The 27,741-nt window shown below is 46.4% G+C and overlaps 1 protein-coding gene across 4 annotated transcripts in view; it reads right to left on the bottom strand.

The window, feature by feature from the left end:
• The window catches only part of LOC141259330 (probable cation-transporting ATPase 13A4), a 1,218,891-nt gene that overhangs the window by 287,370 nt on the left and 903,780 nt on the right, over positions 1-27,741 (bottom strand). For all 4 annotated transcript variants that reach the window (XM_073675148.1, XM_073675147.1, XM_073675149.1 and 1 more), the window contains exons 13-15: positions 25,358-25,419; positions 24,899-25,049; positions 24,273-24,359 (exon numbers count right to left, since the gene is read on the bottom strand). In XM_073675148.1, the coding sequence (XP_073531249.1) occupies positions 24,273-24,359; positions 24,899-25,049; positions 25,358-25,419 (300 nt within the window). The remainder of the gene's footprint in view (positions 1-24,272; positions 24,360-24,898; positions 25,050-25,357; positions 25,420-27,741) is intronic.

Raw genomic sequence — 27,741 nt, 5'->3', positions numbered from 1 at the left:
CTCTGAAAAAATATTGGGCTTCTAGCTGTGTGTGGGACTTGTTCTATTAATCCATCTATACAGACCTCCATCAGGTTGCAAACTGAATATAATTTTTTTCTGCATCTATCTCTGAAAAAATATTTGGGCTTCGAGCTGTGTGTGGGACTTGTTCTATTAGTCCATCTATACTGACCTCCATCAGGTTGAAAACTGAAAATAATTTTTTGTCTGCATCTAGCTCTGAAAAAATATTTGGCCTTCTAGCAGTGTGTGGGACTTTCTCTATTAGTCCATCTATACTGACCTCCATCAGGTTGCAAATTAAAAATAATTTTTATCTGCATCTACCTCTGAAAAAATATTTGGGCTTCTAGCTGTGTGTGGGACTTGTTCTATTAGTCCATCTATACTGACCTCCATCAGGTTGCAAACTGAATATAAGTTTTTTCTGCATCTAGCTCTGAAAAAATATTTGGCCTTCTAGCAGTGTGTGGGACTTTCTCTATTAGTCCATCTATACTGACCTCCATCAGGTTGCAAATTAAAAATAATTTTTATCTGCATCCAGCTCTGAAAAAATATTTGGCCTTCTAGCAGTGTGTGGGACTTTCTCTATTAGTCCATCTATACTGACCTCCATCAGGTTGCAAATTAAAAATAATTTTTTGTCTGCATCTAGCTCTGAAAAAATATTTGGCCTTCTAGCAGTGTGTGGGACTGGGTCTCTTAGTTCATCTATACTGACCTCCATCAGGTTGCAAATTAAAAACAATTTTTATCTGCATCTAGCTCTGAAAAAATATTTGGGCTTCTAGCAGTGTATGGGACTCATTGTATTAGGCCATCTATACCAAGCTCCACCAGCTTTGAAATTAATAATAATTTTTAGCTGCATCTAGCCCTGAAAATAATTTTTCCCAATAGTGGTAGCAATAGAAATATGGGGCGCGCGCCTGGCTAACAAAAATATACGCTTCATAACACAAAACACCAGCCTAGCGCACTGCATTAATAAGATGGCATCATCGTCTCTCCCAGTGCTAGGCCTACTACGCAGGCTAGCATTCCTGTGCCTAAAACACAATGTATGGGTCCGCGCTAGCCACTATGCTGAGGGGTATAAAGCTGCTGCTAACGCTTTATAACAATTCAATTGGCAGATTTTCACAGAGCTCTTCCACAATGCCCATCCATCGGGCAACAGTTGCCCACCCTCCCTATGGGATCTAGTGGCGAATAGTTGATGCCATTAATCAGAGCGTCAGTTGCCCTGTCGACGTGGCAAGCATACGGTAAGGCATGGGAAGAGTGGACACGACTTGTAGCAGGCAGACGGGTTGACCAATGTGAACAAGTCAGATCACAAGTCACCATAGAATTTCTCCACCAGCTAATGATGAGGGGCATATCAGGGGCGTCAGCGCAGCGGTGTCTGACCGGAGTAGCATTTCACTTCCAACTACTGAATTGGGGAGATGTGACAAAGATTCATCATCAGACAATCCATAAAAGGGTGGAAAAGGGGTCAGCCAAGTCAGGAATGTAGACGTCCCGTCCCGTGTCACTAAAACTGATTTCTCACATCTTATCCCTAACACCATTAACATGACACTCACAATTTGAAGCAACACTAATGTCTACTGCATTTGTGATCGCCTTCTTCGGGGCGCTATGTATAAGCGAATTAGTCCCTCAATCCAAAATTACCACCAGTGGAGGCTTATTACACCAGGACGTAGTCATAGCCAATAATGCAATACGTCTACGCATACACCAATCGAAAACGGTTCCAGCGGGCAGGGGTACTTGGGTACTTATACAACCCACAAACGGTACACTGAGTCGGGTAACAATAGTAAAAACATATCTAACCATCAGATCACAAAGTAATTTCTTCCTATCACACATTGATGGAACGCCATTATCAAGATACCTGTTCCAAGCTATATTTAATAAATGCATAACATCGGCAGGGAACCACCCCAAAGATTACGGGACACACTCATTCCGCATAGGTGCGGCCACGGAAGCAGCAAGAGCAGGACTGTCAGAAACGGAAGTTCAGAGGATAGGGAGATGGCGATCCACGTGTTTGGCGAGATACATAAGACCGGACTTGTTATCCTAACGTGGTTTGTTTCTTTTACAGGTGACGCTAAGCCAACAGTGTGAGTGATAGGCCACTCGTATATATATTGGGCACAAAAAAGGGCGAAAGTCCGCCCAGGCGGGAGGAAATTAGAGTTTCATAACACATATTTCAACTGGAGAGGTATTAGAGGCCTGCTATGGCCACAGGTACTAATGGAGGTAATCAAGGTAGGGAGAGAGGCAAGAGGTCCGGTCATCTTAGTTATACAGGCCGGGGGAAACAACCTAGGTCATCACAAGAGCGCATAACTAATGGCAATAATGAAACTAGACACTGAGCGCTTCACGCTTCAGAGAATTTTTCACAAAATTAGCTATAGTATGGTCAGAGATTGTGCCGATAGCGGTATGGCAAGGTGCGCGAGACATCACGGCCATCGAATGGACAAGGCGGGTAATAAATATTCGGATGGCAAAATTTAGAAGAGACAGAGGCGGTGTAGTGATATGACACCGACAACATGAAGGAGAGAAAGCAGGCCTCATACTGCCCGACGGTGTTCACTTAATAGATATTGGACTGGACATATTCCTGTCAGGACTCCAGGACGGAGTGGAACAAGCGTTGAGAGTGATGGGTGGGGGTCAGAGTCCTGAATACGAGTACGCTGGATCCTCCGTGGCCTGGAAATAGAAAGGACATGTTGGAGAGTTACACTTGTTGGCCAACTTGCCAGAGTGGGGACCCAGGGCATGCTGCAACAAGCTGAATTATTTTAGAAATAAAATGCCTTTCTAATGGAATGAGTATAAAGAGTTAATAAAGCTGTGACCGATCCTCACCCATCCAGTTGTAAGAGTTACATTATTGTATTGTCCATGAAAGGGGGGCGGTAGGGGGGCTGAGCGTCTGGGTTTGGTTGGGGGTCCCCACAGTCTGCCTAGGCTAGATTCATTTAAAAATTAGATACACAGGCGGTGCAGCTTGCTTCGCAGCTGGGCTACTACGCCCAAAGTATTGCCTAGGCTAGAAGCAGTTAAAAATTCTACGCTGACTAGCAGACACTGAAGATTTGGAGCAGACCTCTGAGTAAACAGCTCTTCAGACTCAACCATCTGTGTTACCCCAAGCCATAGTGTATGTAGTTTCTTACAGTTAAAAGGGGGGGGGTGTGCGACCCAACCCACCTGGAATTGACGATGCCAACGTCACGTAAGACACAGCAAGGGGACTCCCAAAATTGTGGCACAGACACCACTTAACCCTAGAACGCATACCTGTGGCCTTGCAGGCCCGCCCAGTTAATTGTTTTCTATTTTCTGCAAGATTACTTTAGTTAGAATTTTGAAACTCTAGGTATTCTTCATGTATATAGTTGTTTGTCATTTGAGTTTGAGTTATTCCATGTTATTTGCACACGGGCCTAAAGGGCCCCAGGTATGTGAAAGTGTAGATTTTTATGGTCATGCGTTCTAGGGTTAAGTGGCATCAATTACCCCACTGTTGCTTAAAACGGTTGGTGAGGTGATTTTACCAAATCCCCAAGCTTTTAGTCTCCCATGGATGACACAGGGGTAGAAATGTCCTTGCGAATCCATGATTTGTTCATCTTTATGAATGTGAGTCTGTCTACATTCTCAGTGGACAGCCACGTGCGCTTATCTGTCAGCACACCACCAGCAGCGCTGAACACACGTTCAGACAGAACGCTGGCTGCATGGCATGACCAGATCTCCAAGGCGTGAGTGGCGAGCTCTGACGATTTTTCCAGATTGGAATACCAAAATGAGCAAGGGTCCAGTGACACAGTCATGGCTTCGATGTTCACTTGGAGATTCTCCTGTACCATCCTCTCTAGGCATTGACTATGTGTCAGACTTCTTGTCTCCTGTGGCCTTGCAAAGGATGGTCTAAAAAAGTGGTGAAACGATTCCACAAAATTGCTGTTACCAGCAGATACTGTGTTACTGTTACTGTTTGAGTGATGAAGACTCGACAGTCCCACCGTTGGCAAGTTAGAACTGTGAGATTCACTACGTGCACCACTGGTGTTTTGTGGAAAAGCACATGTAAGATTCTGCAACAGCGTCTGCAGATACTCCTGCATTCGTCAATACCTTTTTATGGCAGGAATTATTTTGGCAAATATACTTTTGTACCGGGGATCTAAGAGTGTGGCAACCCAGTAGTCGGGATTACTTCGAATTCGAACAATCCGGGGGTCATGTTGCAGGTAGTGCAGCAAGAAGGCACTCATGTGTCTTGCGCATCCAGAAGGACCAAGTCCTTGTTGTGTTGGTAGCGAGGTAAGAATCATGCTTCCTTCCTCTGCCCTCTCCCTCCAACCTCGCACAACAGAAATGTGATCAAGGTCTCCCTCATCTGATGAGTCTTCCATGCCCATCGCCAGTTCGTCCTCCACTTCTTCCTCGGCTCCTGCACCTTCCTCAACAGTTTGGCTGCTACCATGCGCCCTGGTTAATCCCTCTCCCCCACCCTCCCATGCCTGCCGCCTTTGTGCTGCCAACCGTCTGGACCTTGTAGATGTTATCCCTTCCGCATACGACTCCTCCTCTACTTCCTCCACCTCCTCTTGTCCCACCACCTGACTCTGAATTCTGTTTAATGTGTGCTCCAGCATGTAAATCACCGGAATAGTCATGCTGATAATGGCATCGTCGTCAGCACTAAACATCTTCGTCGCCATTTCAAAACTGTGCAGAAGGGTGTGTGGCGCCCCTGAGGGTTCAGTCACCACAGAGTTACTGCATCTCACCCAGAGGTGTGGTATCTCACCCTCAGGTAAGGAAGGCGTATGGCTCGGGACCCTAACTCCTGCATCCAACACATACCTGCAGTGGGAGTAGGGCGAGATTGCTCCTAAGGGAGAGCACAGTCCCAGGTCCCTAGCTGGTTTGAGGGTCCTATGTAGTGGGTGCTTAGGGGAGCAGCTTAAGGGAGCACATGACAAGGAGAGTATAAATAGGAAGCCATCTTAGAAAGAGCAAGCCAGACAGAGGAGGAAAAGTGACAGGAGCAGAGACTAGGCATGAGCTCTGCTCCGGAGGCGGGCCTAGCCTGGGAGGCCCAGGACTGAAGGAGAGAAGAGAGGAGTGGGAGCTGAAAGGCTCCAGGAACCGAAGGGACCCTACGGCTACGGGCCGTGCAGAAGGCCACCCGTACTCCCGCTGCTACCAGGAGGTAGAGGGGTCAGGCCAGATAAGGGGAACCGGTCCCTGAACTAGCGGAGAAACAGCAAGGCTCAACTAGAAACCGGAGGCTGCTGCATTTCATGTACTGCAGGCCAAAGTCCACACCAGTCTCACTAAGAAGGTAGCCACATAGGACCCAGGGGACGGAACACACATCACCCGCCAAGGCCCGAGGATACCGGATAGAAGTGTCACTGGGTGTGAGGTGCAGGGAGAAGGCCAGAGAAAGGACACACAGAAGGGGGTCCTGCTAAGTACTCCGGAGCTATCTGGGGGTGGACTGAGCCCCTCACAGCACGACGGGGGAGATTGCTCTGGTACCTGTAATCTGGACTTCAACAACTGTGAGTAATATCTTGAGACGGCATCACACGGACTCTGTGTTCATTACTGACTCCCTGCACTACAACCACCATCATCCACCCACACTGCCCTGAAGCTACACTCTTCCTGTGGTGAGTAATAATACCGTTGCTGCAAAACCACCAGCTTCAGAGGACTGTTCCGCAGCGGCGGCCCCTTTGCCCGCACTCCACAGGTGGCGTAGTCAGACATTATAAAATCAATATATACAATTTACCCTTGGATTGACCGCCCTGGGTCACGGACTGGGTCACCGCCACAGTGACTACAACCCCCAGCGTCTACCGGCCCGGCTCAGGGTACCCCATGGCCCAGGGGGCACGTCAACTTCATAGGTCCCTGATCTGAGACCACTCCTGCAGCGTGATTTGCCCCACCTCTGGATCTCGTTGGCCCAGGCTATATGTCAGAACGTATTGCACCAGGGCTTGTCGGTGCTGCCACAGTCGCTGCAACATGTGCAGAGTTGAATTCCACCATGTTGGCACATCGCATTTCAGCCGGTGAACTGGCAGGCCCAACGACTTCTGTAGAGATGTAAGTCGTTGAACTGCGGGATGCGAATGGCGGAAGTGAGCACACAGCGACCGTGCCCTCTGCAGAAGGCCATCTAGTCCGGGATAGTGGGCTAAAAATTGCTGGACAACCAGGTTCAACACGTGAGCCATACAAGGCACGTGTGTGACATTGCCCCGGCGAAGTGCCGCACCCAGTTTTGCAGCATTGTCGCACATGGCCTTCCCTGGTTGCAGGTCCAGTGGAGACAACCTTTCATGAAACTGGGTCTCCAGAGCTGACCACAACTCCTCAGCTGTGTGACTCACATTTCCCAGACATTTCAAAGTAAACACTGATGCCGTTGAGCCCTGCTGCCAGCATAGTAAGGAGGTGTGCAGGATTCCTTCTGCACAGTTAGAAAGCAGGTGGCATTACCAGACAGGCTTTGGGTGCAGGTGGAGGACCGAGAGGAGGTTGAGGAGGCAGAAGCAGTGGAGGAACTTCGAGATAAAGAGGATTGACGCACAACTCGTGGGGACGGTAAGACTTGGACAGCAGCCCCTTGTCCTGCTGTCACCATAGTTACCCAGTGCCCAGTCAGCGATATGTAACGCCCCTGTCCATGCCTTCTCGTCCAAGTGTCTGTGGTGAAATGCACCCTGTCACACACAGAGTTTCTCAAAGAAGCGGTGATGTTGTGTGCGACATGCTAGTGGAGCGCAGGCACACCTTTCTTTGAGAAGTAGTGCCGACTGGGCATCTGGTACTGGAGCACTGTGACGGACATAAGGTCTTGAAAATCCTCTGTGTCCTCCAGGTGGAAAGGCAGCATTTCTGTAGCCAACAGCTTGCAGATGGTGAAATTCAACCTCTTAGCTTTCTCATGGCTAGGAGGAAATGGTCTTTTACTTTTCCACATCTGAGGGACCGAGGGCTTGCTGTTGTGCTTAGACGGTGTTGAGTAGGGTGTCCCCGGCAAACTGCCGGTCTGTGAGGAAGATGCAGGCGGACATGTTAGGTTGCCTTGATCCAAAGGTGGTGCTCTCGATGTCGGAGAGCGCTCAACACTAGCAGTTGTTTCCACTTCCCAATGAACTGACGACCTGCCAATCACACTGGCTGTTGCGGGTAAAGAGGTGGCAGGTCTGCGTCCAAAAACATGTGTGACTGCTGTCCCCCCAGTCACAAAGGATGAAGAGGCTGCGGATGCACAAGATGGGGCAGACGGTGGTTGGCCCAGCCGGCTAGGCCGCATTGTAGCACAGTGAGCTTCCCACTGCAACTTATGCTTCATATCCATGTGACGGTACATGCATGAAGTACTCAAACTATGGATTTTTTGGCCTCTACTTAGCTTTTGCTGACAAATATTACAGATAACACGAGTTGGGTCATCCTTATCGATCTGAATAAATGCCCAGGCTATGCAAGGCTTAGAGCCCATGTGACCTGAAGAGCCACTACGACTTGTGGTCAGAGGCAGAGTTGTGGTTGAGGATGCAGTTGTTGACGTGCTTCCAGTACTCCGTCTCTGTTCAGGAAGGCGCAACCTAACCTCGTCGTCAATAGCATCTGTGATGCCCCGCTGCGCTTGGTATCACAGATCTTAGAAGAGTGCATTGATGGAATCCTCCACAAGAGGCCCCCATAAACATTCACACATCTCCACCTTCCACCTCAGACCAGCAGAGGGAGCCCGTTAGGGATATAAATAGGGAAGGTGGAGCTAGGCAGTTCAGTTCCTCTGAAGAGTTCCTGCAGTAGAGAAGCCTAAGAGAGGTCAGTCTGCAGTGGAGCTTAGTCTAGTCTAGAGAACGCAGTTAATAGTTCAGCAGTGGAGCACGAGGCTCCTGCTTGCTAGATTCAGGGAGCCCAGATAGAGCTTAAGGTGTGCCGGTGCCGTAAGATCAGTGAAGCGCGGCAAGCAGCCGTTAGTGTGTATAGCCTAGTGAGGGCCCGAGTAGGCCGAAGGCGAGTGGCGAGTTAGTACATAAGGGGCAGAGGAGCTTAACCAGCTCACCCCGAAGCATTTACCCGACACAGGATCCGAGCTTACCGGTATCTCTATGACCCAGTAAGTCATAACCGGAATCCCTGGAGAACTACAAGTCTCAGGATCGCTAAGGTGCTGATATGTAACAGAGCCAGGAGACGCTTAAGCCCCACATACTGGGAGCGTGAACTCCAAGAGAAGGCCCTACCACAAGGTCAGCCAGCGCAGGACAGAGACAAAGTTAGGCCTAGCTCCAGGCAGGTCAGAAACTTACTACGCAGAGGCAAGAAACAGGAGGCCCTACACCCGCTCATTGGGGAGGATCCTGATATGCACCCTTCACCATACAGTGCTCCGGGATGTGCCTGAATTTCCACCAGTAAAAGGTACTGAAGTGACTACCGTGTCCGTTCCCGTTCTTGCTCTGACCCAGCTGGGTCTCGCCTGTCCTGCATTCCCCCTGCATACGCTGCCCTGAGACCTAGCTCCACCTGTGGGGAGCTATACCATCGAGCTGCCTTATCACCGGCCTCAGTGGACTGCTGCAGCGCTGGTGCTTGTCACCAGATACCACAGGTGGCGTCATGAACTCTTATAAAATTAACAATTATCCACCCTTTTAAAGAGAGACCCCAGGGTACGGGCCAGGGAGCCGACCACCGCGACATCCCCAAGGCCAGGCAAAAATGCCCGGGTACCGAGTCATCCCCATCCCCAGGGCTAGTCACATTCTCCTCCACCTCCTCTGCTGACCTCATCGACTGGCTGACTGTGGGTTGACAGTAAGTGGGATCTCCAACCTCGTCATCATCACCCTGTGTGTTATCACACCCGTCGTCCTCAGAGCCAACCTCTTCCTGCCCTGACCGAAAAGTCAAGTTGTCGCTCCAATCAGGTATTTGAGTCTCATCATCGTCTTCATCATTGTCTCCACCAACAGGAGTTACAGTTTGGGAGCAAGGGTCTACATTATGCTCAGAACCTTCTTCATCTGGTCCTGGATCCGACTTATAAAGATTCTGGGCATCAGATCAGATCATTTCCTCATCTGGATTAACAGAAGCTCTGGAGCAGACCTCCATTTCCCAGGCTATAGTATGAGTAAACAGCTGTGCAGACTCAACCATCTGTGTTACCCCATACTCAGACGGGCAGCTGGAGACTTGGGAGCTGTGAGGAAGCAAGTGCGATTGGGGTGACACCTCTGAGGACTGGAGTATTTGTGATGTTGAAATTGAGGTGATGGAGAGCCCACTTGAAGGAGCACTTGATATCCGTTGAAGCACCTGCTGTTTTTGTGCCTCATCTAGAATTTGTAGCGATGGGCGTGTCGGTAAGAATGGGATCGTATCACATTGTCCACGAAAAGAAGTCGACATCTTAGTTTGGCTGGAAGATGGTCTTTCTTCTGCAGATGTTACTCCCCCCCCCACCGTGGGGGGCCTCGACCCACCGGCGGACAGGCACCAGTATTGGGATAGGGGGGCTGGCCGTCAGGGTCCACCGCGGCTTTGGCACAAACCCGGCGACACAGAGGTGGCACGGGCAGGAACGGACTGGCCGTGTCGGCTTCTCACTTTTTGGATTTTAGAAGGGCATGACATGCCTATATCTGTGTCTCCCCCTCCTTTTACTCCTCCACCTCTTTTCTTTTCACATGACTATATGTACTTGTCACTTTTCCATGTGTTAGTTGTGTCTTCTGAGCAGTTTGTCAGCTTTTGGACACCTTTGAAGGTGTTTTCTATGTGTTTCTATGTGTTTTTGTTTGCCTGCCATTGGTTTTAACGGTGTTCGAAGGTGTTCGACGAACAGTTCGACGAACAGTTCGGCGAACACACGGGTGTTCGACGAAGCGCACCGAACTCGAACACTACGGGGGTGGCTCAACACTAATCTTGATGCACTGCTTCACAAGGTCCGCATAGAGTGCGCTCACTTGCGGCGTTCCAGCAATGCAAGATCACGCATTGCAGCTCTGCATCGTCGATTACGTCTTCCGGAACATCGCATCATATGTGACCTACCCACCAGGTGGAATTCAACGTTACATATGTTGGAGAGGTTGTGTGAGCAGCAGGCAGCAGTAATGGAGTACCAGCTGCAGCAGGCGCAAACAAGTCGCAGTGCGTGCCGTTCACACTTCACCACCACTGAGTGGGCCTCTATGAAGGACATTTGCCACATTTTGCGTGCCTTCGATTATTCCACGCGGATGGCGAGTGCAGATGATGCACTAGTCAGCATGACTATCCCCCTTATCTGCCTGCTTGAAAAAACACTGCAAGCACTAAGGGACGAGGTTTTGGAAGAGGTGGAGGATGAGGAGTCACAAATGCCATCTGCTTCTCTACAGTCTGCGCAACGTGGTTCCTCACAAAGGCCTAGGCAGGGGACACTTTGTGAGGAGGATGAGGAGGAGTCAATGGATGAGGAAGACATCTGTCCAGAGGAGGGAGGTACACAATGCTCTAGTAGTCAGTATCTAGAGCGAGGGTGGGGTGATGCAGATTGCAGAGCAGGCAGAGATCACGTCTCAAGCAGGGGACAGCGTTTCTTGGCCAGTTGGCAGTCTGCAGCACATGGTTGATTTCATGCTGCAGTGCCTGAGAAACGACCGCCGCATCGCCCACATTCTCAACACGGCTGATTATTGGGTGTCCACCCTCCTAGATCCTCGCTACCGGGACAACTTACAAAGCCTCATAACACCGTTGAACCGGGAGCGTAAAATGCGGGAGTACCAAGATGCACTGGTGCATTCCATCTTGTTCTCCATTCCAACCGAGAGCAGTGCTGCTAGTGCTTTACAAAGCAGCTCAGTGCGTCGAGGCAGTGGAGGAAGCTCTGCACAAAGAGGGAGCAGAAGCAGCGCCTCAGCACAAGGCAAGACCAGTATGGCCGAAATGTGGCAAAGTTTTGTGTCCCCGCTGCCACAAATGTCTACACCATCACAGACGGCTCCAGTCAGCAGGAGGCAACGTTTCCGTCAGATGGTGACAGACTACATGTCTTGCCCTCTTAGTGTACTCCCAGACGGCTCTTCTCCCTTCAAGTTTTGGGTCTGTAAGCTAGATACATGGCCAGAGCTAAGTCAGTATGCATTGGAGGTGCTAGCTTGCCCTGCTGCTAGTGTATTATCGGAACGCGTCTTTAGTGCCGCAGGTGATGTACTAACAGACCGTCGCATGCGACTATCCTCCGATAATGTTGACCGGCTTACTTTTCTCAAAATGAACAAGGCCTGGATCTCTCATGAATTTGCCAGTCCTCTTCCAGAATAAATAATTGTTTGCAAAAGTATCCAGGTCTCCTGTTCTGTTCATGTTTCTACCACCTGAACTGTAATCCCTGAGCTCCAACACCGCCAGTTGGCGCTCAGAAGTGCCGTCTGCACAGTCAACACTTGCTGTCATGTTATTGGGGTTCAGTAACGTCAGCTGTTCCCCTGCTGTGCGGACGGCAATTTCTCCTGCTTTGTCCACATCCACTGTACTACTGATTTAAAACCTCCTCCAAATACACCTCTGGCTCCTCTGTTTTCAGTATTATCCCTGAGCTCCAACACCGCCAGTTGGCGCTCGGAAGTGCCGTCTGTACAGTCAACACTTGCTGCCATGTTATTGGGGTTCAGTAACGTCAGCTGTTCCCCTGCTGTGCGGACGGCAATTTCTCCTGCTCTGTCCACATTCTCACTACTACAGATTTTAAAGTTGCTCCAATTACACCTCTGGCTCCTATGTTTTCAGTATTATCCCTGAGCTCCAACACCGCCAGTTGGCACTCGGAAGTTCTGTCTGCACTGTCAACACTTGCTGCCGTGTTATTGGGGTTCAGTAACGTCAGCTGTTCCCCTGCTGTGCGGACGGCAATTTCTCCTGCTCTGTCCACATTCTCACTACTACAGATTTTAAAGTTGCTCCAATTACACCTCTGGCTCCCCTGTTTTCAGTATTATCCCTGAGCTCCAACACCGCCAGTTGGCGCTCGGAAGTGCCGTCTGCACAGTCAACACTTGCTGCCGTGTTATTGGGGTTCAGTAACGTCAGCTGTTCCCCTGCTGTGCGGATGGCACTTTCTCCTGCTCTGTCCACATCCACTGTACTACTGATTTAAAACCTCCTCCAAATACACCTCTGGCTCCTCTGTTTTCAGTATTATCCCTGAGCTCCAACACCGCCAGGTGGCGCTCGGAAGTGCCGTCTGCACTGTCAACACTTGCTGCCATGTTATTGGGGTTCAGTAACATCAGCTGTTCCCCTGCTGTGCGGACGGCAATTTCTCCTGCTCTGTCCACATCCACTGTACTACTGATTTAAAACCTCCTCCAAATACACCTCTGGCTCCTCTGTTTTCAGTATTATCCCTGAGCTCCAACACCGCCAGTTGGCGCTTGGAAGTGCCGTCTGCACAGTCAACACTTGCTGCCGTGTTATTGGTGTTCAGTAACGTCAGCTGTTCCCCTGCTGTGCGGACGGCAATTTCTCCTGCTTTGTCCACATCCACTGTACTACTGATTTAAAACCTCCTCCAAATACACCTCTGGCTCCTCTGTTTTCAGTATTATCCCTGAGCTCCAACACCGCCAGTTGGCGCTCGGAAGTGCTGTCTGCACAGTCAACACTTGCTGCCATGTTATTGGGGTTCAGTAACGTCAGTGGTTCCCCTGCTGTGCGGACGGCAATATCTCCTGCTCTGTCCACATCCACTGTACTACTGATTTAAAACCTCCTCCAAATACACCTCTGGTTACACTGTTTTCAGTATTATCCCTGAGCTCCAACACCGCCAGTTGGCGCTCGGAAGTGCCGTCTGTACAGTCAACACTTGCTGCCATGTTATTGGGGTTCAGTAACGTCAGCTGTTCCCCTGCTGTGCGGACGGCAATTTCTCCTGCTCTGTCCACATCCACTGTACTACTGATTTAAAACCTCCTCCAAATACACCTCTGGCTCCTCTGTTTTCAGTATTATCCCTGAGCTCCAACACCGCCAGTTGGCGCTTGGAAATGCCGTCTGCACAGTCAACACTTGCTGCCATGTTATTGGGGTTCAGTAACTTCAGCTGTTCCCCTGCTGTGTGGACGGTAATTTCTCCTGCTTTGTCCACATCCACTGTACTACTGATTTAAAACCTCCTCCAAATACACCTCTGGCTCCTCTGTTTTCAGTATTATCCTTGAGCTCCAACATCGCTAGTTGGCGCTCGGAAGTGCCGTCTGCACAGTCAACACTTGCTGCCATGTTATTGGGGTTCAGTAGCGTAAGCTGTTCCCCTGTTGTGCGGACGGCAATTTCTCCTGCTCTGTCCACATTCTCACTACTACAGATTTTAAAGTTGCTCCAATTACACCTCTGGCTCCTCTGTTTTCAGTATTATCCCTGAGCTCCAACACCGCCAGTTGGCGCTCGGAAGTGCCGTCTGCACAGTCAACACTTGCTGCCATGTTATTGGGGTTCAGTAACGTCAGCTGTTCCCCTGCTGTACGGACGGCAATTTCTCCTGCTCTGTCCACATCCACTGTACTACTGATTTAAAACCTCCTCCAAATGCACCTCTGGCTCCTCTGTTTTCAGCATTATCCCTGAGCTCCAACACCGCCAGTTGGCGCTCGGAAGTGCCGTCTGCACAGTCAACACTTGCTGCCGTGTTATTGGGGTTCAGTAACGTCAGCTGTTCCCCTGCTATGCGGACGGCAATTTCTCCTGCTTTATCCACATCCACTGTACTACTGATTTAAAACCTCCTCCAAATACACCTCTGGCTCCTCTGTTTTTAGTATTTACCCTGGGCTCCAATACCGCTAGTTGCTGCTCAGAAGTGCCGTCTGCACAGTCAATGCTTGCTCCAGTGTTATTGGGGTTCAGTAACGTCAGCTGTTCCCCTGCTGTGCGTCCGGCAAATTCTCCTGCTTTGTCCACATCCACTGTACTACTGATTTAAAACTTGCTCCAATTACACCTCTGGCTCCACTCTGTTTTTAGTATTTACCCTGGGTTTCAGCACCGCCAGCTGGTTCTCGGTAGTTCCATTTGCTCTTGTACCTTCTACTACTCATCCGGGTTCCAGTACCGTCAGCTGGTTCTCGGCAGTGCCTTTGGATTAGGTGCCTCCTTCTCGGTATCCAAGTTCCACCAACGTCTGCTGGTCCTTGGTAGTGCTTTCTGGCACAGGTACCTCCTGCTTAGTAACCGAGTTCCAGTACCGTCAGCTGGTCTTCGGCAGTTCCATTGGCTCTTGTACCTTCTGCTACCCATCCGGGTTCCAGTACCGTGAGCTGGTCCTCGGTAGTTCCATTTGCTCTTGTACCTTCTACTACCCATCCGGGTTCCAGTACCGTCAGCTGGTTCTCGGCAGTGACTTTGGCACGGGTACTCCCTCCTGCCCAGCCTGGTTCCAGCACGCCAGCTGTTTCCGGGAAGTGTCAACGTCACTTTGCCTCCAATGCGTTGTCCTGTTGTGTTGCGGTCGGGTTAGCCGACTCTATGGTGCCTGCAGTTTAGGTGACTCCTATGTGGGCTGCGGGATCTGGCAATGAAGGCTGGTTCCATAGTGCCAATAGGACAAGCACCCCCTGTAGGACTGTGGGTTTTGGTAACTGCGGCCGGCTCGCGGCCTTGAACTTTTTTTTACATGGGTACCTTCTGCTACCCATCCGGGTTCCAGTACCGTCAGCTGGTTCTCAGCAGTGCCTTTGGATTAGGTGCCTCCTTCTCGGTATCCATGTTCCACCAACGTCTGCTGGTCCTTTGTAGTGCTTTCTGGCACAGGTACCTCCTGCTTAGTAACCGAGTTCCAGTACCGTCAGCTGGTCTTCGGCAGTTCCATTGGCTCTTGTACCTTCTGCTACCCATCCGGGTTCCAGTACCGTCAGCTGGTTCTCTGTAGTTCCTCAGCTTTCTTGTACCTTCTGCTACATTTCCAAGTTCAAGCTTTTTGAAATGGTTCTTGGTAATCACTCTGGATCTCCCTGACGAGGACTCTGAAGATGAGGACCCTGAAGACCAACCCTAAGAAGACGAGGACCCCGAAGACAACGACCCTGAAGACGAGGACCCTGAAGACCACCCCGAAGAAGATGAGGACCCTGAAGACCACCCCGAAGAAGACGAGGACCCTGAAGACCACCCCGAAGAAGACGAGGACCCTGAAGACCACCCCGAAGAAGACGAGGACCCCAAAGACGAGGACCCAGAAGACCAACCCGAAGAAGACGAGGACCCCGAAGACGAGGACCCCCGAAGACGACGACCCTGAAGACCACCCCGAAGAAGACCAAGAAGATGGCCCTGAAGAAGTTGACCAAGAGGACAAAGAAGAGAAGACAAGCACCAAGATACAGAAGAACAAGAGACAGAAAACCAAGAAGCAGAAATACAAGAAGCTGCAGAACAAAAAGCGGAAGAACATTGAGCATAAGACTAAAAATCAGTGCAAAAGATAATATCTAAATTATAAGCAGAAGATGACTAAGCAGTGTATGGGGGTGAGTCCGTTCCTCCTCGTGGTGCCCCTGGAAAAGACCTGCTGCTGCAGGCCAACTGAACGCGGACAAATCCTGTTGTAAATCTTTTGTGACGGGCAGAACGAAAGGTGTAATGTCCAACCTTTTATAGATAACAACTACAGGAATGCCTGTCACAAATAAGAATATGATGAAGAAGAAGAATATGAAGATGAAGAAGTAGAATATGAAGAATGTAAAAAAAAAAGAATAATACGAAGAAGGTGAAGAAGAAGAAGATGAAGAAGGTGAAGAAGAAGAGGATGAAAAAGATGCTGAGGATGATGAAGGAGAAAGTGTGGGAGAAGTAAAAAAGAAGATGAAGAGCATGGAAGTAGTGAAACATAAATATCTGACAAAATATAAAAATACTTAACATAGTCAATATTTCCGTAACTCAGAACGTCTTAAAAAAAATATTAATTCCTGCTATTCCATTTGATTGGGCTAAACCTCTATGCCTTTATTGTCTCCCCCACCTCCCCCAATACATTCTACATTATTCTTAGTTGTTTTCCTTCATGTAGAATTAACCTACAAGGAAAGAAAGGGTTTATTTTCATTCCGATATTTCTGTCCCATTGACTTGCATTGGTTTCCGGTATCGAAATCGGCGATATCCGATACTTTTTCGGTATCGGTCCGATCCAATCCGATCCGATATTTCCCGATATCGGAAGGTATCGCTCAACACTAGTTACAATCCCTCATATGGTACGCGTCAGAAATTTCTTACAGGTTACTATCATCTAGGTGGAGAACATATAATTCTTCCAGAAAATTTGTATTTTCTGGAAGAATAATCGGATCTGCCTGCTGTAATTATGTAGATGCTAATTTTTCGTTCAGAGTTGATAAACATATAGCCAAAGCCATGGAATTAAAGGAAAAATTCAGAGAAGAACATTTACATGATGATGAATACACCTTAAGCGGGTGGTTATAATGGTTAAATCCTGCCAACTGGTTTAAAGGTATAGGAGGCTGGATTTCTGGAATAGGTCACATGTTCTTACAAATTTGCTTGATTGCTATCATCATCATATTCATGATAAAAATATACAAGTGGGCCATAAGTAAAATCTGCAGACCCAAGAACATCTTAAACATTCATCTTCTTCCAGCCACCGAGAACTCTGACATTCCTCTCTGCGCTCCTCGCTCTCATTTCCGTAGGGATGGCCACAGATATTATTACTTTGATGTGGAGGTGTAAGTGATAATATGAATTATCAAAGAGAGGAAAATGATAAGAAATTCAATGTATATATTAATCTAAATCCCTTTTACTCCATATACCTCATCCCTGTAACACTCCCGTAAGAACCAATTCAGAAAATTATGCTGCTCAAGCAACTAGATCATAACAAGATTAATAAATAATCACTAAGCAAAGTTGCAAAGTTTACCCAAGCCACTGTGGTATTTGCGGGGGCTGCTTATCTAAGTCAAACTGCCCTCTTAGGGTCAGAATGATTTAGAGTGAGCATATTGACCAACAAAACAGGTACATTGCATCAAGTAATTATATAAATACATAGGTAAGCATTTTTATATAGCCGCCTAATTAATCATGATTGGTTGTTAGTTGTTTGTACTGTAAAATTATTGGTTATGTTATAATCTCCCTGTGTCACTCCTACCTTGAACAACCCTTTGTAATTTACTATAAGAATTGTACCCCAATACAATGGAGGCAGTTCTGTTCTAATATTGATCAGAGCTCTTGTGGCTACAATAAAACTTTCTTTAATCTATAGAGAAAGCATGAGACCTCAACCTTTGGGAGACTGAGAAGTTATTCTGTATCAATAGCCATTTGTTTAATACAATGTACAGGTCCACGAAGGGAAACCAGGGGGCTGATAAAGAGTGATTAGTATTTTATTATTATTTTTTTTTATTTTATACCAGGCTGAGCTGCTTTTATCATTACTTTTAAAAGTTGAACCATCACTTTAATACTCATGATATTAAAGATTAAAACAATGAGTGTGTAGACCCGGCGTCTCTCGTGGGCAAAATACTACTCAGACAAGATAGGGTGAGGGTAAAACAGTGTGGTAATATTTGTTTGAACTATCAAACATACACTAAACAGGTAGAACAGTCCTAGCAAATACTCAAGATGTTACAACATTACACAGTCTCACCCTTTCGCAGGCCCACCGTAAATAGAACAGCTGTGATTTTGGGACTGCCAAGGTCAATACTTCAACCAGTAGCCCCCGCTTTTGGCAGGCTCCCACAAAGAGGAGGTAGTGGCAAGCTTAGGGAGCTGACAGTCCATCGAGGTACAAGGCCAGGAGACCCGAGGGTCCCATCCTGGCTTCTCCAAGAGTTTCCATGGGGCCAGATGACTGGCTAGTCTCAGTCTGGCTTCTCTGAACATCTCCATGGGTTCCAGGCGACTGGAGGGTCCCACCTGGCAACCTCAAACAACATATCCTTGGAACCAGGTGACCTCATTGTCCCAACCTGGTTTCCCCAAATGTATTTATGAGTTCTCTGATGGTCAATGTAGCAGATCTGTATCCTTCCAGTTAAGGCCGTATACTCTTAGGCTGGAATTCTCTAGAATTCAAATCTGTGTCTCTCTGGATGGAGTCATGCTGCCAATCTGCAGTCCTGAAGAACATGTCTGATCTTTTATTCTCTTTGCAGCAGGATAGATAAACCCTTTTTATATTTATATATGGCTGAGGTCATCAGTCACAGGTTGGGGGGAAAGGTACAACGCTCAGGTCTCATTGTTTGAGTATTTAATGAATTTGCATAGTTTGTCCTCTTGTTTTGTGAGTCAACAAGCAACAGGGTCCACACAATGGTTAATGGACATATTTAGCAAGCAGTTATTGTTCCACCATGAGTCACTGTCCTTCTTGACCAGCCAAAAAAACATATACTGTACATTCAAAAGTCACCACAAACGCAATAGTGTATTTCTCTTGGCTTAGCAAATCATGATGTCTGGTTCATTAAGATTAGAAGCTGTGTCGTCACGTTACTATCCCATCTTAATGAGCCAGAAATGATAGGATCCCAATCATCCTTCTCCACTTATTGGGGACAGTTCATCAGCATGTCTTTATGCACAGACAAGAATGTAAGAGGTCTCACCTTCATGAGAACAACACTTTGGATCATCCAGTTTCCTCAGAGCATATTACATGTCTTTCTTGCAAATAAACTCCACACATAATTTACGAGAACAAACTCGTATCCATTGTGTCCACACATGCTGTACTCAGCATCCTGTGGTTCCTGAATTAAATCTGATGAGTGTCGGTGGCCTGGTATTCAATCCTTTGAAGCTGGCACAGCTCCTGTAGTTGCCGTTTCTAGTTACTGCTGTATATCCTCTCCGGTCCTCCGCCGAAGGCAGGGCTGGTGGAGTAGGACATGGTAGCATCTGAAACCTGCTGTTTATCCCTCACCTATGGTCTGTTGGGTCTGTCTATGTGCCTCCCTGGTTGTGGAGCCCATTAAATGGTGTGTACAAACACCTGTCCCCTTGTGGCTCCACCAGATTCACTTGGGTGAGTAGTATCCCACTGTTGCTACCAAAATGCAAAGAGCCGGGGTGTTCCGTTGGCATAATACTACTCAGAAAAAACAGGGTGAGGGTAAAACAGTGTGGCAATACTTTATTGAACCACCACACAGACAATAAACAGGTAGAACAGTACCCAAGATGGTACAACATTGCACAGTCTCACCCTTCCGCTGTCTCGCCAGGAATAGAACAGCTGTGACTTTGGGACTTCCAGGGTCAACTACTTCAACCAGTGGTACCCGTTTTTGGTGGACCCCCACAGAGAGTAGGTAGTGGCAAGCTTAGAAAGCTATAGGGCTAGGATGGGTAGAATGATGCCAGAGAAAAAAAGGTGTGAGGAAGAAAATGGAGGGAGTGGATGTGTTTGAAATTAATCCATATGTCTTGATAGACACCTTCGGGATGGACGGGTGAGACCACCTTCTCTGGGGCCTTCTTGTTGGGGTTGTGTACCTCTGCTGGGGGAGCGGTCTGGGGGTGAACCAGTACTGGGGAGGTGGAGGAAGCCATGCAGTTAGGGGGTGTCTCTGCATCATACATCTCCCTGGAGATTCGCAAGAAAAAAGGTTGAGGTTTTTTTTGTGGGAACAAAGGACATTTTGTTGGGATCTGTCCTTCAATTCTTAAACAAAAGGAGACTTGATTAACTCTTGGTAGTGTGGAGTTGGATAAACAAGGAGTGCATTTGTGGCCAAACTGCAGTTTCCACTTTGTCCTGACAGGAGAGGTGTTGCTAGAGAGCAAAACCGAGAAAATTTCTGTTTGTTGCCAGTGGAGCCGGAGTCAGCATGGTTGATGCTGAGCTTATAAAGAGTCATGGCCTTGCTTGCTGTACTTTAGATAAACCTATTTCCATTTTTACCATAGACTCGGCGTCACTTGCACAGAAAGCATTTACTCAGATTGTACATAATGTAAAACTGAGGGTGGGGTCAGTTCATTATGAAATAATCTCTTGCTATGTCCTTGACAATCTTCCCACACTGATTGTTTTGGGTATTCCTTGGCTTGTTAAGCATAACCCGTTGGTGGATTGGCAAGCCTGGGAGATTATTGAATGGAGAGAAAACTGCCATGAGAACTGTTTAGATATTTCCCTAGCTACTGTCTCTATGGAAATATTACCTGCTTTTCTGTCTGGTTTTGAGGATGTTTTTTCTGAGAGGGGGTGTCAGGATTTGCCTCCTCAGTGTGTTTATGACTGTCCTATTAACCTGACCCCCAGAGCTAAACTACCGAAGTCCAGACTGTATAATCTTTCTGACCCTGAGAGACAAGCCATGAAAGATTTAATTGTGGAAAGTCTGTTGAAGGGGCATATCAGACCCTCATCTTCGCCCGTGGTGGCAGGGTTCTTTTTTGCGACGAAAAAAAGATGGCGGTCTACATCCCTGTTTAGATTTCTGGGAATTAAATCAAATTACCATCCGAGATCCATACCCTCTTCCTCTGCTTCCCGATTTGCTCAGCCAGGTTGTGGGAGCTAAGGTATTCTCCAAATTGGATTTAAGGGGAGCCTACAACCTGGTAAGAAGCAGAGAAGAGGACGAATGGAAAACAGCGTTCAATACCTCGGAAGGTCATTTCGAGAGTTTGGTTATTCCTTTTGGTTTGACCAATGCACCTGCGGTATTCCAGCATTTTATAAATTATATTTTTCATCATTTGGTGGGGAGGTTTGTGGTGGTCTATCTGGACGATATTTTGGTTTACTCACCTGATTTTGAGACACATCGGGGCATGTTAAGCAGGTGATCCAGATATTAAGGGATAACAAACTTTATGCCAAACTGGAAAAATGTGTTTTTGCTGTTCAGGTGGTGTAGTTTTTGGGGTATTTGTTGTCATCTTCAGGTTTTCGGATGGATCTGGAGAAGATCCGTGCAGTCCTTGATTGGGAACATCTCTCGAGAACCTGAAGGCTCTACAATGTTTTCTGGGCTTTACTACATTTTACCGGAAATTCATCCAAAATTTCTCGGTTATTGTGAAACCCCTCACAGACATGACTAAGAAGGGGTCTGATTTTTCCAAATGGTTGGATGCCTCCCTCCAGGCTTTCTCTTCCTTAGAGAATTGTTTTGCCACTGCATCTATACTCAATCAACCCGATGTTTCCCAACCTTTTATTTTGGAGATTGATGCGTCGGATGTTGGGGTTGTGTTGTCTCAGGGTCCATCCCCTGGTATATGGCGTCCATGCGCCTTCTTTTCTAAAAAATTGTCTTTGGCTGGGAAAAATTATGACGTGGGTAATAGGGAACTTTTGGCAATCAAATTGGGGTTCGAAGAACGGCGACATAGGTTAGAGGGGGCTGTCCATCCTATTACTGTTATTACTGACCATAAGAACCTGTCATATCTCTAGGCAGCTAAACGTCTCAACCCTAGGAAAACCAGATGGTCCTTGTGTTTTACTAGGTTCGATTTTGTTGTCACTTTTTGTCCAGGGGTCAAAAATGTCAAGGCTGGTGCTTTGGCCTGGAGCTGCCCTGGTGGTGATGACCATTAGAACCCTGCACCGATATTACAGAAAGGGGTAGTCATTTCAGCACTTTATTGTGAGGGTGAGGTGTTGGGGGCACAGGGGCCTTCTGCCCTTCAGTAAAGTTATTTGTACCATCTAATCTGCGCCGCAAAATAATTAAGAAACATCATAACTCTGTGCTTGCTTGGCATCCAGGTGGTAAGGCAGCCACGGACTCTTCTCTCATCGTTTTTGGTGGCCGGGGTTGGATCGGGATGTGATTGAACACGTAGCTGCTTGTAGTATTTGCGCGCATTCCAGGGTTTCGCATACCCGTCCGTCTGGTACTCTTCTTCGGCTACCTATCCCTAGTAGGCCATGGACACACTTGTCCATGGATTTTATTACTGACCTACTGGTTTCTGCAGGCAAACCGGTGGTTTTGGTGGTTGTAGATAGGTTCAGTAAAATGGTTCACTTCGTCGCATTACCTGCACTTCCAAATGCCAAGACACTTGCTCAGGTGTTCGTAAATGAGATTGTGAAGCTTCATGGGGTTCCCTCCAATGTGGTGTCAGATCAGGGGACCCAATTTGTTTCCAAGTTCTGGAAGGCATTCTGTTCTCGACTGGGGGTGCAGCTTTCCTTTTTCCTCTGCCTTCCACTCTCAATCCAATGAACATATTGAGAGTGTCAATCAGAATTTGGAGACCTACCTCACGTGTTTTGTCTCCAAAAATCATGAGGATTGGATATCCTACTTACCACTGGCAGAATTTGGCATTAATAATCATCGTCAAGAATCCACTGGCAGGTCATCGTTCTTCGGTGCATATGGTTATCACCCACAGTTGGGTACTTTTAGTGAGGGAGGAGCTTTAGGAGTTCCTGAGGAGGAACGGTTTGCGTCGTCGCTCTCCTTGGTATGGCACATTGTGCTGAGTAATTTAAAGATCACGGGAGACAGGTAAAAATGTATTTTTGACAGAAAACGCTTGCCAGGTCCAGACTTGAATCTGAATGACTTTGTGTGGTTGTCCACCAGGAATATAAGATTGAAAGTTCTTTCTTGGAAGCTGGGACCTAGATTTATTGGTCCCTATAAAATAACCACTGTCATTAACCCAGCAGCATTTCGTCTTGAACTTCCTCACGCCCTTAAGGTCCACAACGTGTTCCACAGGTCCTTACTCAAAAAGTATGTGGAACCTCTTGAGACCTCACCTCTACCACCGCTCCCAGTAATGGTTGATGGTAATCTGGAGTTTCACATTTCGAGGATTGTAGATTCTCGTCTACAATACTTAGTGCACTGGAAAGGCTATGGTCCAGAGGAAAAGATGTGGGTTTCAGCATCAGAGGTGAATGCTCCCAGGTTGGTTTGTTCATTTCACACCTCTTATCCTGAGAAACCTGGTCCTGAGTGTCCGGAGGCCACTCGTAGGGAGACCAGGGGTACTGTAAGGTATGTCAGAAGTGACAGACAATCGCCCTGCAGTTGGTTGCAGGATATCTCTACATTTGGCATTACAGACATCTTCTTAGAGGCTGTCTCTAGGACCCAGCGGCTACCTTCCTCTGGCTAATTAACTCCCTGGCCTGGGTTTATAAATAACTGCTGTGTACAAGAGGGGCGATATTCATTACTCCTTGTGAAGACTTCAGCAAGAGCAGTACTTCCTCCTCTCTGGTGCTTGAGGACGTGTACACATTTGTCTGGAGTCGTCTAAAAGCTAATCAATTTCCCCTGTTTGTCTTTCCTTTTTGTCTTTAGTATTCAGTGGGGATTGACTAGTGCTCATCTTTCCTTCTTCTAGCCTGAGTCTAACATCCTGTAAAGACAAGGTGAGGAACGCATGCAGCGATTGGTGAAGAGCTAATATAGGGTCGATAGTTGAGACAGGGTGCTACTAGACAAGACTAGGAGGTCTCCACCTTTCCCTAGAGTCTGGGCTCCGCTTTCCTCTTCCCTCTGTGTTTCACTAAGTCATTCCCACACCTTGCGTGTCACCAGGAGACTCAAGGGTCCCACCCTGGCCTCTCCGAGAGTTTCCATGGGGCCAGATGACCAGCTAGTCCAAATCTGGCTTCTCCGACCATCTCCATGGGTTCCACACTACCAGAGGGACCCACCTGGCAACCTCAAACAACATATACATGGGACCAGGTGACCTCATTGTCCCAACCTGGTTTCCCCAAATGTATTCATGAGTTTTTCTTTTTTCATATTTACATATGTGGCTAATGTGATCAGTCACAAGTCGGGGGGAAGAGTGCAATGCTCAGCTCTCATTGTTTGAGCATTTAATGAATTTGCATAGTTTGCCCTCCTGTTTTGTGAGTCAACACAATGATTAATCAACATATTTTGCAAACACTCATTATTCCAGCCTGAGTCACTGTCCTTCTTGACCAGCCAAAGAAACACATACATTCAAAAGTCAACACAAACACAATAGAGTATTTCTCTTGGCTTAACAAATCTAGATGTCTTGCTAATTAAGATTAGAAGCTGTGTCATCACAATGAGGAACACATATAACATGTTAAATGTTTTCAGAAAACCATACTGAAAAAGAACATTAAGAAAATACAATTAACTTGCCTTTGCAGCAGTAGGTCCAGGTTTCACCATTGTACAGCTATTACATGGGTCATTTTCTCTGATTTTTCCCTTGTAATCTTCAATTTCCTGTTCAAAATATTAAGTTCAGATTTATTAATGAAGGGTTATTCCCATCACAGTCATTCACCTGAGTCAATCTGTCTGTTTTAGACACAGTTTTCAAAGATTGATGAACCACTGACCATCTCTGCCTCTCTCGCATCCGTTTTTATACACAGTCATGTAACTTATCTAAGTACATTAACCCTCCAGCTGTGTTTCATTAGTACTACTTACTTTTCCAGCCTTTTGTTAACTCTGTCACAACTTTTTTGAGACGTATTGTTGCTATCAATTTCTTAATGTGTTAATTTTTTTCAAATGAAAAGGAAAAGTGTCTAGCTTTCAACTAATGAATTTTTTTATGTTCCTTTGTAAATAAAATATGGCAATAAAAAAATTCTGAATCATTGTATTCTTGTTTTCTTTACATCTTACACAGCGCCCAAACTTTTTTGGAATTTGAGTTGAAGATGGGTGTATAACACTATAGCAAAAAAATATAACAGAATGGAATATTCTTATAAAATGTTAATATATAAACTTTTTTTTAACATGTTGCTTACCCAACCTGTTCCATCAAACATCTTCATATCCAATGGATCTCCTAGTATTTTTCCATCCAAAGTGATAAGTGAGTGGCAACTTGTCATTGCTTGAAGTATTGGACACCAGCATAGATCATTAGAAGAAGTGAAAACTGTCATATCCTGAAAACTAAAAATGTATGTTGAAGCATATAACATTATTGAACTAATATTCATTCTGAATTTAAGATTTTCTCGAAAAAAAGAAGTGAGTGGCTTAAAAAATAGGAAACAGAGCAAACACCATGGGGAGAACAATGGTTAGGTGGAATAGGGGGTCCCTTGGGGCTCGCTTAAAGAAGGAGAGCACAATTTATTGATTTAAAAAAATTTATCAATTGCTTTGCCATTTAATGATTAAATGATTGCATTGGCCACTGAGCTTGTTTCACTCCTAGTAGACATATACTTTATAGTTGTTCTACTGACAAAACTTACCATCTTTCCTCACAAGGAAGAACACCATACAAATCCAAGATGTCTTCTGTCAAAGTGCCAGTCTATATAGAAATTAATTGAAACATTTTATGCAGATGCTGTAAATATTTTGACTCTAAGGCCACTTTCAGACAAGTCATACAGGCACATTTTAGCATCCTTATTTCGGACACAGCATCTGGAACTACAGATTCTACTGAGCTTTTGTTAGATCATCACAATTCCTATGGTAAAAATGGCAAAGATCTACCATAGGTCTACTATTACTATACCTATTAAGCATTCAAAAAGGAAAGAATGCTATCAGCTCACCAAAGCGAAAAGTCCATGGATTCAGAAATTGTCCCATAGTCGAGTCCACGAGGTCAGCATCCCCGAGTAAGCAGACAGGGTAAAAGTAGTTGATGCAGCACTGGAACTATTAAAATTCAATACTTTACACCATGGGGACACATAAAACACGTGACGTGTTTTGGACAGTGATATCCTTAGTCATAGACATACCTATGACTAAGGACATCACTGCCCGAAACATGTCAGGCATTTCATGTCCATCCATGGTGCATTTTATTGTTTTTTAATGTTGATCCAATAAAGCATTGAATTTTAATAGTTCCGGTTCTGGCTCTCAGCTACCTTTATCATGACTATTAAGGACTATAAAATAACTTTTATTTAATTAATTTTAATATATACCTCTTAGATCATTAAAAAAAATCTGACAAGAGTTTCATGCGGTCTCTAGTTTGTGCAGCATAAATCAGACAGGCTACATTATTACAGTTGTTTTTGTTTTTCTCTGAAATACTGTGGTGGCTCAAAGAGAACTTTGATGAGTCGAACTATGATACTTTGATAGAACTTTGATACTTTGATGAGTTGGAAAAGGACTATGTGTCACAAATGTCTAGTCTTGAATGACAAGTCAGGTCTTGTGGATCTTCTCCCACCCCAATCCTTTATTGCTGACAAGCCCCTCTATGCATGCACATAGGGAGAACAGGGGTGCATCAATGGGAGGCAATCGGGGCATGATGCAGTGGTCCAAGGTTTCACCGTGGCAGCATTTTGCCACTTCCATAGTGGGAGTCAGTCATTCTCTCAGCTGGCTGTCAAGCTGACAGTCAGATCAGAGAAAGTGCAGCACGCTGGCTGTCAGTGATGAACTGTACTCGTGTCTTTCAAATGCGAGTATACTTGAAGCCCTGACCCCATCAGGGCAATGTCAGCAGCGTGATCAAGTCATGAGATCACACTGCTGATGTCATTCTTTGGTACTACATAGTTGTCGAAGTTTGGTGTTGCAAGTGCTCTGATTTAGTGTGGAGTGAGGTGGGATGGTTGCACACACAGTATGGAAAGGTAGGGGGGAGTTTATGTGGACTCATTATGGGAGGAAAAGGGGGGAGAAATTTTATGATAGTATAGGGAGCGGAAGGGTGATGGGTGGGGACACCGTATGGGGAGCAAAGGGGCGGGATAGGTGTGGACATAGAATTTGGAGCATATGATGGAAGAATTTATAGGACACAGTATGGGAAGCGAAGGGATTAGTGTATGTGGAGGGGGAGTGTGATGAGGAAGCACAATATAGGGCAGCATAGGTGGACACCATGTGAGAGAAAAGTGTTGAAAAGGGGCCCAAAATGGAAAAGAGAAGGCAGTGTGGAGGGTATGTACCATAAGATGGACAGTGTGGGTCATATTTTGTAAAGGGAATGCAATGATGAGTAATTATTCAGGGTCACAGTGTAGGGCAGATATTTATTCAGGAGCATTATAATGACACTTTTTAAGGGTATCATGTGGGGATATGCTGCACAGGACTGGAGAGGATGGAAGTTTGCAGAGATGAGTTGTGGCTGTGAAAAGTCATTATGGCATCAGGACAAGATGAATAAAAGAAAAAGAACAACTCCAATCAGCGACAATGTCATCTATGAGGTACCTGGATGTAAATGTTTATTTGTGATACAGACTAATTCTCATTAGTACTGTGGTTCCTGTCTGATCCTCTGTCTGATGATAACTGATAGCAACTAGAGATGAGTGAACATTTCAATGTTCTGTTTGGTTTCCGATCTCTGAATTTGCAACATTTGCCTGTTAATTCATCGAACTTTCGCCGAACATATCCGAACCTCATTTTATTCAATGAGAGGCAAAACCAACCGCATACACAACACCTTCAATCGGGCCCAAAAGCTGCCAAAACAGATCAAATTAGGGACAGACACCAGGAAAGTAGCCTCATTTTACACACAGTACAAGTTTTATAATGGCACAGCAGCAATCAGACATGGGCCAGCATTTACAGTTTTCAATTTAACTTGTTTTTCTTATGAAATTCTCAATAAGTTTGATGTGTCACATGACCCTCTTCC

This window comes from Phyllobates terribilis, unplaced genomic scaffold, assembly GCF_046119375.1.
Source record: "Phyllobates terribilis strain yellow unplaced genomic scaffold, ASM4611937v1 Scaffold_3__8_contigs__length_932513732, whole genome shotgun sequence".
Lineage (NCBI taxonomy): Eukaryota > Metazoa > Chordata > Amphibia > Anura > Dendrobatidae > Phyllobates > Phyllobates terribilis.
This window is presented reverse-complemented; position numbering and strand designations above follow the sequence as displayed.